The 12,857-nt window shown below is 41.1% G+C and overlaps 1 protein-coding gene across 3 annotated transcripts in view; it reads right to left on the bottom strand.

The window, feature by feature from the left end:
* Nucleotides 1-2,148: 2,148 nt before the first annotated feature.
* Tktl1 (transketolase like 1) overlaps nucleotides 2,149-12,857 on the bottom strand; it is a 29,103-nt gene continuing 18,394 nt past the window's right edge. For all 3 annotated transcript variants that reach the window (XM_052170071.1, XM_052170070.1, XM_052170072.1), the window contains 6 exons: nucleotides 9,844-10,000; nucleotides 8,093-8,223; nucleotides 5,374-5,457; nucleotides 4,418-4,514; nucleotides 4,134-4,253; nucleotides 2,149-3,302 (listed from right to left, as the gene is read on the bottom strand). In XM_052170071.1, the coding sequence (XP_052026031.1) occupies nucleotides 3,130-3,302; nucleotides 4,134-4,253; nucleotides 4,418-4,514; nucleotides 5,374-5,457; nucleotides 8,093-8,223; nucleotides 9,844-10,000 (762 nt within the window). In that variant the 3' untranslated portion in view covers nucleotides 2,149-3,129. The remainder of the gene's footprint in view (nucleotides 3,303-4,133; nucleotides 4,254-4,417; nucleotides 4,515-5,373; nucleotides 5,458-8,092; nucleotides 8,224-9,843; nucleotides 10,001-12,857) is intronic.

Below are 12,857 nucleotides of genomic sequence, written 5' to 3'. Positions count from 1 at the left end.
AAATGGAGTAGAGGCTGAAGGAAAGCCCATCTAGAGGCCAGCCCACTGTGCAATCCATTCTCAAACCCCGACACTATTGCTGATGCCAAGATGTGCTTATATGTCAACAGGAGCCTGGTATAACTGTCCTCTGAGAGGCTCTGTCAGCACCTGACTAAAACAGATGCAAATACTCACAGCCAACCATCAGACAGCCTGGGAAACTCAATGGAAGAGTTAGGAGAAGGGCTGAAGGAGCTGAAGGGGATTGCAACCCCATAGGAAGAACAGCAATATCAATTAACCAGACTGCTAAGAGCTCCCAGGGACTAGACCACCAACCAAAGAGTATACATGGGCTGGTCCATGGCTCCCAGTACATATGTAGCAGAGGACTTCCTCATGTGGTATCAGTGGGAGGGGATGTGCTTGGTCCTGTGGAGGCTTGATGCCCCAGAGAAGGGGAAGGGGAGAGTGGGTGGGTGGAGGAGCACTCTCTTAGAGGCAAGGGGGAGGGGATGGAGTAGGGGTTCATGGAGGGGAGACCAGGAAGGGAATAATATTTGAAAGAGAGTGCGAGCATCTGAGCAAGAACCTAGAGAATGGAGGGGCAGGTGAGCAGACAGGGATGCAAAAGAGAGGAAAAGCAAAAGAGTTGCTGCTACCCCAATATGGTCATTTTCAGGAGAGTGGCAAATGCGAGGATCAACTGAGGAGGTGGGACAACTGGGATATGGCTGGAGCTGAGGGGAAGCAGGAACCCAGCAGGATGGGCAGGGGCAGACCCAAATAGAGATGTTTTAGTTTTGTAAAATCTTGACCACATGTAAAACAAGTCAGACTAGCTGATTCCCCTTTGATAATCCCAGCACCAGGAAGACAGAGACAGGTGGATCCCTGGAGTTTACTGGCGAGCCAACCTAGCTTAATTGGTGAGCTCCAGGCCAAAAAGGTAGATGTGTCCTCTGGCTTCCATGTGCATTATGTTTTTGAAAGCCACACACAAAAAGCTCATATGTTGATTTGATTTTTACAACATATCCTCTTAAAAAGTATAATCCAGACAAAAACAAATCAGTGATTGCTATGAGGTGGGAGGTGAAATGGGTTATGGAATTTGGGAGATATCAGCACTCTAAAATTAACTGAGTACATAAAACCCTCTGAACTGTATGCTTTAAAGGAGTAAACTGTATGAGAAATTAATTACCCCAAGATGGGGAAATAAGGTAAAAATGTTTTGAGACAGGTGTTGAGTAGTATAGGCTGGCCTCCAAGTCATTACATTGCTGAAATTACCTTAAACTTATAATCCTAGCACTTAGGAGGATTAGAAGTGCCACAGTACCCAGCAAATACTGTGATTATCATGAAATAGTTTCAAACATTTTCTCCCCCTCCCAAGACAGGGTTTCTATTTGTAATCTGGCTGTCCTGGAGATTCCCTTTGTAGGCAAGGCTGGCCTTGAATTTATAGAGAACCACAAGCATTTTCCTCCTGAGTACTAGGATTTAAAGTCATGAGTCACTGCTGATCTGTTTATTTTTTCTTTTATGACAGGGCCTTACTACTTAGCCTTGGCTGGCCTGAGCCTTACTATGTAGATCAGGGTGTCCTCAAACTCAAACTTCCTGCCTTTGCTTCCTAAGTGCTTGGCTTAAAGCATGTGCCATCACACCCAGTCATTTAAAGGTTTTATTTTACTTAAGAGTATGTATGGTATGTCTGTGAATGTATGCCACATTTGTGTGGGTGCTCAGAGACAAGAAGTGTCAAATTCCCCAGAACTTGAGTTATAGTCAGTTGTGAAACACCTGATGTAGGCGCTAGGAACCAAACTTGGAAGTAAGTACTCTTTTTTGTTGTTGTTGTTGTTTTTTGTTTGTTTGGATTTTGTTTTTTTTCGAGACAGGGTTTCTCTGTATAGCCCTGGCTGTCCTGGAACTCACTCTGTAGACCAGGCTGGCCTCGAACTCAGAAATCTGCCTGCCTCTGCCTCCCAGAGTGCTGGGATTACAGGTGTGCGCCACCACCACCCGGCAGAAGTAAGTACTCTTAACTACTGAGCCATCACTGCAGCCCACTTTTTCAATTTTATGATTTTCCATTTACAGAGCAGGACACCCAATCAGTGAAGTAGGGGTGGGAGTAGAATAAGCAGGCTCTAATGATATGTAGTCCAGGTTTAATCTCTACCACACATTGTTGCACAACTCCAGAAGCAATGTAGTCATGCCTTCCCAAATTCCCAATGTCCATTTAATGAGAATACTAAGAAATATGACATCCAGTATGCTTTTGAAATTCAGTCCCAGCTTACATTCCAGATGATGGAAGGACTTGTCTAGGATAGATTTTCAAGGCTGTATTATTTTACAATGAGTGGCCTAGTGTGCAGTCTATTACTCCATCCTAGGTTTAATGTCAGGGACCATGGCATTGTCTGGTTTAGATAGAAGTCCCTCCCTTAAGACTATTGCAAGAGGGATCCAAATCCTATAGAAGGCAAAACCTGAATAAAGTAGTTTTTAAATGCTTTACATCAAATGGCATAGTGTAGAGATCAAGTGTCATCACAACAGCACAAGTGATTGTAACTGCTTTTGTTCTGTTCATCAATCTGTGAACTGTGGAGGGGATATAAAGGGAAACAGCAGAGAAAAATCAAGAGCATCTAAAGTTACACATAACTTAGGAATCTGCAGATAGGAAGGCAGTATACATGGTAACTCAAGTTGAACAGCACTATGTATCTCAGGGTCTAGTTCTGTGAAAGATGGGCTGCGGACTACAATTCAACACACATTTGCTTTACTTATGAAGAAAATACTTTTAAACTGTCACTTCTACATTGTTCCTTAATCCACTTATATTCATTCTTATGAGAAAGTTCAGTGTCAGGTGGTTGTCTTGTTAGCTGTTCTGCCATTATAAATTTTATAATCCACTCTGATGGTTAAAACAGTGATATTTGTATGTGTAGTCACAGATTAAAGGGAAATTATAATTTCTGAATGTGGAATAAAGGTGTTAACTGGTTTTGCCTTTAAGGAGAACAAAGCACAATCATTTATATCTAAATGATGGTTTTGGCACAAGCATAAACATACAGAGAAGAGGCTAGTCTAAGACCAAAGTCAACAGCTAATTTAGTTCATTAAGATGCATTTCACAGCCATAATGATGTGTCTGGAACTGATTCCAGAAAAATCTAGTGCTTCATTGCATCTTCCACTCTGAGGCACATGCATCACTGCCAGCTGATGAACCACAATGTTAGGCTCCATAGAGACTGCTGCACAGACAGCTCCTCCAATGCCACCTACAGAAACAAAGGATATTAACTTTTCTTGTGTAAGAAAAACAGAATGTTGTCTCTCCTACCTATTTTTTCTAGGCCCAAACATAGCCCAAGCCTTATCTCCCTGAAATACTCTTTTATTTTTTCCAAATACTGTTTTGTTTGCAAGGATCTAGTTGTTTTTGAGACAGGTCTATGTATCCCAGCATCCCAGCATATCTGAAACATGCTATGTAGACCCAGTTGATTTCAAACTCAAAGATCTACCTTGTCTGTCTGAGTACTACATTAAAGGTGTGTACCACCACTGCCCAGGAGGAGCTAGTGTTTTAAGGGTCATGGGAATAAACTATTAATAATTCAAAACTCAGCCAGGCAGTGGTGGCACATGCCTGTAATCCCAGCACTCTGGGAGGCAGAGGCAGGTGGATTTCTGAGTTCGAGGCCAGCCTGGTCTACAGAGTGAGTTCCAGGACAGCCAGGACTATACATAGAAACCCTGTCTTGAGAAAACCAAATCCAAAAAAAAAAATTCAAAACTCAAAAGAAGTTTTAGAATCATTGTGACTATTTCCCTGTCTATTATTCAATTAACTACCTCACTGCTGCTACTGACACACCCTAGTTGACTGGGATCTATGACAGGGACACAGAAAGTACATCCATGCTCAAGAAACTACACTAAGTAGCTGAGAGACCTCTACATGGATGCACTTGTAAGAATCATAACAAAGATATACAGAACTAGTGGTAGGCTGTTTAGAGAATATGGTATATCCACAGTCAAGGAAAACAAAAACACTTTTTACCAAAACAAAACTTGCAAAAGCATACCTAAAGTACCTAACCCACCTTCTGGATAGTGACACTCCACGGTGATAATTCGGCCACCTGTGGCTTTTGCATTGGAAATGATGGTGGCAATGTCCAGAGGTTTAATGGTAAACAAGTCAATGACACGGATAGAGATATCTGGAGAAAAATAATATCAGCTTAGTTTAAGAAACAGAGACACCTGGGTGGTGATGGCAGCACATGACTTTAACTCAGGAGGCAGAGATCAGTCCAAGTATATCACATAGGTGACATTCTACTTGTTCCTGGCTTATAACTTCATGTTTACACAATCAACTGACCTTCTTTAGAGAGTTCATCAGCAGCCACTAAGGCTTCATGCAAAGTGACTCCTGCTCCAATAACTATGATCTTGTCATTGTCACTTTGGCGGACAACCTGGTATAGCGCCAAGGAAACAAAATATAGTTACTATGGAAAGCCTTCTCAAAACTACTTTGCTTTTGACCTAATGCCAACAAATTTATTAGTAAATTAATTCACCTAAAAGCCAGGTGCAGTATTCCCAGTCACTCAGTAAACAGATGCAGAAAGATTTCAAGCTTAAGGACAGTATGAGCAATTTTGTGAGACCTTACTGTAAAGTAGAACTTAGGTAGACCCACATGGTGGGAAGAAGAGAATTTATCATACCCCAGGATTGTCCTGTGACCTCCACACTTGCATGCCAATTCAGATTGGATAAATTTCAATGCAAAAAGAAACACTGTTATCTGAATACTATTGTCACCCTGGGGCCCTCACAGCCAAGCAGAGATGTCAAAGAAAGTCTGGGACACCTGCATGCAGTGATGCACCTGCCACACACAAACACATACTGTTAGTAAATACAAATGGAGGAAAAATTGGTTGGCAATGAACCAGATAGACTATTTGCTTAGCATGCATAAGGACCTAGTCTCAATCCCTAGTACCATAAAAACCAAACAAACCCTTCTCCTATAAAAAGGATTCAACAAAGCTGGCTGTGCTGCCACATGTCTATAGTCCCCTGCACATGGGAGGGTAAGGCAGAAGGTTTCCAAGTTTGAGGTCATCCTGGGGTACATAATGAGATACAGTCTCAAAACAAAATACAAAAAAAAGAGACTCCATTTGGAAAGAAGTACAGATCCAGCAGGCAAAGATCACATCAGACTTAGTACAGGAAAAGTAATCAAAACACATCATGTAAAGGTTAGAATGTATCTCTTCATATAATGGATACTGGATAATATAGGGAAACTCATGCCCTTACCTTGGCCTGTCCAATCTGAAAGGTTTCTTTAGTGGTGTAAATAACTGCAGTTTCTGCTTGGCTGGTACGAATAAAGCACATTTCCTGTGGCACAAGTGCAAACCAGAAACCACAGTTAAGAAAATCAAACTGCAACAGATGGAGATCATTACAGAAAACCACAGCCAATCAAAATGCAGGGTTGTGGAGCCCAGTCCCAATGGATATATCTACAAAACACTCCCAAATGTAAACTTCAGGGAACACTGAGGAAGAGGGGGGTGTAAAGATTGTAAGAAGCAGAAGAACATGGAGTGTGTCATGAGGCTGTGTCTCCTAGGAATGTTAGAAGCTACACCCATAAAGCCTTTCTTTCTTTCTTTTCTTTCTTTCTTTCTTTCTTTCTTTCTTTCTTTCTTTCTTTCTTTCTTTCTTTCTTTCTTTCTTTCTTTCTTTCTTTCTTTCTTTCTTTCTTTCTCTTTCTTTCCTTCTTTCTTTCTTTCTTTCTTTCTCTTTCTTTCTTTCTTTCTTTCTCTTTCTTTCTTTCTTTCTTTCTTTCTTTCTTTCTTTCTTTCTTTCTTTCTTTCTTTCTTTCTTCTTTTTTTTTTTTTTTTTGGATTTGGGTTTTTTCGAGACAGGGTTTCTCTATGTAGCCCTGGCTGTCCTGGAACTCACTCTGTAGACCAGGCTGGCCTCAAACTCAGAAATCTGCCTGCCTCTGCCTCCCAGAGTGCTGGGATTAAAGGTGTGTACCACCACCGCCCGGCTTCCATAAAGTCTTACTAACATGTCTACCTAAACATGAGCTGAACATGGACAATGATAATACACAAGCTATCATGGATGTGGGTGGGGAAACCCAGGAGGATGTCTCAACCCTATACAAAGTACTACAGGTAACTAAGGAATGCTGAGACTGGGAGAGATAAATTTTCTCCAGTAAGTAACATTATGAGCAGGTTATATTTACAAATCACACACACACACACACACACACACACACACAGAGAGAGAGAGAGAGAGAGAGAGAGAGAGAGAGAGAGACATCAATTAATGAAAAAAAGGTCATGAATTTGAAAGTGAGCAAGGAGGGATATATGGGAAGACTTGGAGAGTTAAGAGAAGGGAGGAATATTATAATTATATTATAATCTCAAAATAAAAAACATAAGCCAAACCATAAATTTCTAAGTAATAAGACATCTAACACTAGAAAAGAGGGATGAACAGTTCTTTTTCTTTTTTCTTTCCTTTTTTTCAAGGCAGGGTTTCTGGCCTGGGACTTGCTTTGTAGACCAGGCTGGCCTTGAACTCACAGAGATTCATCTGCCTTTGTCTCTCAACTCTTAGGATCAAAGTTGTGCATCACCACTGCCCAGCTAAGTGAACAGCTCTTCATAGTAACAACAAAGTGCATACTCTGGAGTGAGGGAGAAGCTCAACCACCAGTCAACAGGTTACACATTTTTCTTAGTCAGAGTTTCTACTGATGAAACATCACAACCAAAAAGCAAGTTGGGGATGAAAATGTTTATTTGGCTTATATGTTTAGATCATAGCACATCATTGGAGAAAGTCAGGACAACTCACAGGCTGGAATCTGGAGGCATGAGCTGACACAGAGGCGACAGAGGGGGTGCGTTTTGCTTACTGGCCTGCTTCCCATGACTTGCTCAGCCTATTTTCTTATAGACCTAGGAAAACAAGCCTAGGGATGACCTCATCCACAATGGGCTGAGCCCTTTCCCATTCATCAATAATTGAGAAAATGCTTAGCTTGATTATATGGAGGCATTTCCTCAACTGAGGCTCCTTCCTCTCTGATGACTCTACCTTGTGTCAAGTTGACATACAAAACCAGTCAGTACAACATTTGACTTTGCTACGGACACAGAAAACTCTCAAGCAGGACCCTCTCTGGGAAGTTTTCTACGTTGTCCCATTTTTTGGTTTGGGAATATTTCTAAAATATGCACTGACTTTTCCTGTTCTCATGGAACAAAAAGTCAGGGCAGAGGCATTGACTTGTGTTGACATGAAAGCTCAAAACACATTAAAAATAAATTTTACCACAATATAGTTAGTCATGATTCATCCATCAATAGACTTTAAACATATGAATAGGAAGTGACCCAGCCATTTTCTATGAGAATGTATAAATATAATTTTATTGTCAACTTGAATGCACACATTTGCAAGCTCAAGTGCTAAGATTGAAGATGTGTACCATCATGCCTGGATCCCTGTCCAGTTTTTTTATGTGAGTACTAGAGACCTGAATTCTGCTCCTTTCATTTGTGTAGTTATTTATCCACTGAGTCATCTCTGTAGCTCTATACTAGGCTTTCATTTGAGAGTTTTACAACTCCAATGCATTCATGTACATAGTCATCTGTTGTTGTAAAAGCTGTATTTTTTTTTGAGACAGGGTCTCATGCATCCCAGGCTATCTTAAACCTAGTGATATAGCTGAATATGACCTTGAAAATTTGACCTTCCAGGCTCCATCTCCTAAATGCACCACCAGAACCAGTTTATATGCAGGGGATCAAACCCAGGGCCTCATGAATGCTACATGAATATGCTAACAACTGACCTACATCCTCAGCTTCTAGCACCAAATTTTATATTTTATGCTAGGAAAACAACACAAAGCAAAAAAAAAAATGTGTCATCAGTTCAAAACTTGTAGTAGAGTCCAGAAGCATTTTCTGACTGATCTGGCATCCTTTAAACATACCTTACTATTGGCTGCTAAGTAAACAGCATGCTCTGTGGAGATGGCATCACTTGGATAGAAAACAATACAATTGGGAATTGCTCGGAACATGGCCAGGTCTTCCAGGGCCATATGGTAGGGGTTGTCATCACCTGAGAAAAACAATCACAGACCAACTAAAGCATGAATACAAACCTACCAGGAACCCACCCTCAGCTCCTTCCATCATTCTTGAGAAGCAGCTACTCTTACTGCTCCAGAACACCCTGAACTGCAGCAAAGCCTTGCATGGTTAAACACTTGCTGTAATTTATATTGAGCTTTTACATATCTTCCTTGAAAGCTCACAAAAATATTCTGGGTTAGGTTAGCAAGTAATCTCTCAGTTCGGTAATCAGTTGGGCTCCTGTCCAAGTTAACCCAATGCCCTCTCTTCCCAAATCAGCCTTACCTAGCCACACCAGTCTCTGATCCTGTGTGTTCCTCTCCTTAAGAGCTTCCCAAAGTGTTGTCTCTCTAGCTCATTCTACTTTTCACCCTCAAGGAATTAGACTTTTTCACAATGAAGTGTCTTATTTATTTTGCCAGTCAAGTATTGAATAACATATTTTTGGGGTACCTAGGATGCTGCTGTAACTAAGGATGCACTTGAGTATATGGGATCAATATATAGAAATAATGTACAGAGAAACAGTCTACTTCTTTCAGGCTTGGAAAGTGAGAGTCCTGTGTACCCTTGTGTTGCCTAGGACAACTGTCTAACCTCAGAAACCCAGATCCACTCTATGATAGATTCACTTGTCTCTGTAGGCTGTACTGATTTTCAAATTCTCACTGAACCCAGTTTTGGTTTATGTCTCAGTTGCCTTGTCTCTCAGCTATTTGCTCCCTGGGCTATATCTGTACCTCAGTTTCACTCATCTAGCTGTTTCCTCTCCAAGCTCTAGCCAGAGCTGCTTTCTATAGTTAAGTTCTCCCAGGGAGCCAGCCACTTATATGGTTGGTTCCTGAATGTACAAAAGTAGAATTCTAGCAGCAAATGTAAGCTGCCACAACTATCTAGATGACTTGTCACCAACTAACTTATCTTTCTCATGCAATTTCTGTAATTCATGAGCAAGATTCCATCTGTTAACTTAGAAACTCCTAGATACTTGCTTTTTTGCTTTTTATATAGCTCCAGATCCTTCTACTAGTCAGCAACATTTATTTTATTTTTTCTCTCTCAGGGCCACCTTTAGTTTTCTACCCTCTTGCTAATTCCCACCTTTTCCCCATCCCTTTTCAGGACTTTCTGTTTCCAGCAATCTCTGGCAGGTTACTAATACTAGAATGAAGTTTTCATTGGCGTAGTTTTCTGCATCATATTCCTCAAAGATTACCACCCAGCAATACAAAATGGTATAACAGCAATCTTGCTCTGTTTCTACCTAAATATATGTTCAGTTGCTCATAATCCTCCCTTCCCTCTACCCATGCTGCTTATTCCAATTAGTTTGTGGCCATTCAGATGATAGAAAACAATTTTGGGTGTGTACATTATCTTTATTCAGATCTGGTATATAGCAAGTTTCAGAAAAGACTGCACACAAGTATTTCTCAATGCCTGAATGGGTACTTTATACTAATGTGCCTCATCTGGATTGGTATCCAGAGTGCCCGAAACACCTAAAACACAATACAACTTTTAAAAAATAAATCCCTTTAGTGAATAGTAAGAAAATGCAATGACTAAACAAAGCCATCAACATGACAATGTTCATAATACATACTAGTAGATAGTCCACAGTGGCAACCAATAAGGTTGATACTGATTTGAGAGATGGCTCCCACTCGTAACTGATCAAATGCTCGGGTGAAAAAGGCAGCAAAGGTGCAAGCAAAAGCAATGGTCCGGTCACGGGTGGCACATCCTAGAGCCACATTCACCTAAAACACAAAGAACAGGAAGCAGAGCATCCCTGAATTTGGCTTCATCCCTTCCCCAATTAAAGCACAGAGACTACATGATGAAACTCATTCTGTACATGGTCCACATTTTTGCAGTCTTATCATATCTCTTTTCTTAGCCATTTCTGGTGGTACACATACCCAACACCTCCTAGAGACCAAGTTAAGAAATGTAGTGTTTGTCATCTGCTTATCCATCCCCTGACCAACACCTTGTGGATAGTCTGCCTAATGCTCATCCTGGATTCCAAACTTCTTACTAGGTGGTTTCTCCAATCCTATGACTCCCTCCCTTTCAACAAATTCTCACTTTCTTTTAAATCATCTGTTGCCATTCAATGTTTCAATACCTTCTATCTCCACTTTCCCATTCTACCTTACCTTTAATTCCAGAAACTGTCCCTAATTGGTTCTGCTTCACAGAAAAATTATCAAAAAGTCATCTAGTCATTGTCCCCATTTACTCCTTTCTCCATGGCCTACTTTATCTAGGCTTTCATTCCGATGAAAACCCTAAAGTTAAAATCTTTCCAAGTGGTCTCTGGACCTTGAGTGGCATCACAGTTGACTAGTATTCTGAACAAATCACCTCTCTTTGGCACAATACTCCAGAGTTCTGTGATGTAATAGGACCAGTCCTGCTGCCTCTTGAAGGTTGCTAGAGTATGCACACCCCTTGCTGATGGACATACAGAGTGAGTTCTCCAAGTTTTGTGCTCATCCTTCCTCTTTGGGCCACTGAATCTGGGAGACTGTGTCTGATTTGCACAATTAAAAAAATATATCTCCCCTCTCTTTGCCCCACTCTGTTGTGAATTGCTGCTTGTATTTTCTGTTTCCTCAAGAGGGATGCCCCAATGAGGAGTAGATCACATACTCAGGTGATGTTAGATAAAATCTTAATTGGATAAATAAAGGCTAGAGCCCGTGATTGGGGAGTGAAAGGAAAAGGCAGAGCTGAAAGTTTTAGAAAGGGACAGATGGGGAGAGAATAGATGAGAAGGAGGATGGAGGGAGAAGAAGATGGAGGAAAGAGAGGTGGAAGATAAAGCAGACCCACATCGTGGCCTGGAGGAGCCGCAAGTAGCTAGGGATTTCATAGCTGGGCAATAGAGTAGGGTAGGATATATTTGCCCAACCTAGGCATAAAGCATGTATTCACATTAACTGAGTTGTGTGGTTTTTGCACGGGCATATTGGGGTTGGAGATTTACTGTTATAAATCTGGCTGGTATAAATACAGGTCTCTAGTATTTTCCTTTCATGGGTCTAGAGGGAGCTGAATGAAATAGGAGTGTTGTTGATGTTCCACAGACTACCCATGGGCTTGGCCTAGGCATTTTCAGGAAAAACTAGTTTGGTTGGCTGGCTGCTAGAATCAGGGCCAGATGGCTGGCTGCTTAGGGCTAGCCATGGGGGATGGGCGAAACGCTGAGGCCGGCCCCGAGACAAATTTATCATAGTTTTTAAAAAATTACACCTTACACCCTTCCATGTGTGTGTTTGGGTGCCCATGGAGGCCAAAAGAGACCACAGGATTCCCTGGAGCTGGAGTTATAGGCTGTTGCCAAGTATTGGTATTGGATGTTTTGGCCAAGCCATCTCTCTAGGCCCTGATGTGTACATTGGTTTCCACTTTATACTATTATTCTTTAAATCTCAGTTGGCAGGCACTCCAGGTTCATATACTCTAGAAGGCTTTGAACTAGGACATGACCTTCTCTGGGAGCAAACTGGAACTTGCCAAGGGGGATGGTGGTTGTGGCTGGTTCCAAAGTCAAGGTACTGAGAAAGGACCCATGGCCTCTTTTTCTACGGTCTCTCTGCCAACCACTTTCCAGCTAACTGTCAAAAGACATGCTTCCACCCACCTTAATTTTATAGTGGGTGGCATTTTGGAGTATAAAACCTTCAGATCAAACAGTAAACAATTTGAAATAATCATGTTGAGCCAGGCACTGTGGCTCACACCTGTAATCCCAGAACTTTGGAGGTAGAGACATGAAGATCAAGAGTGTATGATTCATTTTTAGCTATGTAATAAGTTCCTAGTTGGAGGCCTACCAAAGGGAGGCCCAAAACATATGACTGTTGACTGAAGTAAACAATGAAGCAATCATACCAGCAAACTTTTTTTGATAGGGAGCTCAATTTAGAAAAAAAGGATTGCACCTCTTCTTTTCTAAATGAAAAGAGCAGCTGTGGATGTAACTTAGTGGCAGAACACTTGCCTTACTTCTGTAAGGTCTTGGGTTCAATCCTCAGCACCATAATAAAAACAAAATGAAAAGATCTAAGAATGAACATGCATATTTTTATAATTGTGATGACCCATTACTTAAAAAGTATGCTTAAATTCCAGCACTTGTGGGTTAGAAAAATGCTATAAAAGAACAATGGGGCCAGCAGAGTACAGCACCCCAAAGAGCTGGCTGGGAATGCTCATCTAAACAGGGATGATGCTTGACTCCAGCCAATGGTCATCATGAGGGCCAACCCACTGGAAGTTTCTACTTTCCAAGAGAATCTAGAAATTTGGATTTTATGTAAAATCCTCTGAATTTTCAACACTGCAACTCATTTTTAAAGAAAGTTGGAAACTACTTGTTTCAAAATACAAAATTCACATGAGTTCTGCTAGTCTAGTTCCTTGTCTAACAATCAAAAAACAAACCCACTGTGGCTGTCAAGAGTTGTTTTTGGCCTCTGCAATGTAAAGACAAGAGAACACTATGTTCTTTATGCAGGTAAGTCTTGGTTTTAGAGTTCTAAGGGTTTCCTGGCATCAATTCCTTTCTCTTAAGTGATAATCTTTAATCTCAGCACTTGTGAGTCA

This window comes from Apodemus sylvaticus, chromosome X, assembly GCF_947179515.1.
Source record: "Apodemus sylvaticus chromosome X, mApoSyl1.1, whole genome shotgun sequence".
In the NCBI taxonomy this organism is placed as follows: domain Eukaryota; kingdom Metazoa; phylum Chordata; class Mammalia; order Rodentia; family Muridae; genus Apodemus; species Apodemus sylvaticus.
This window is presented reverse-complemented; position numbering and strand designations above follow the sequence as displayed.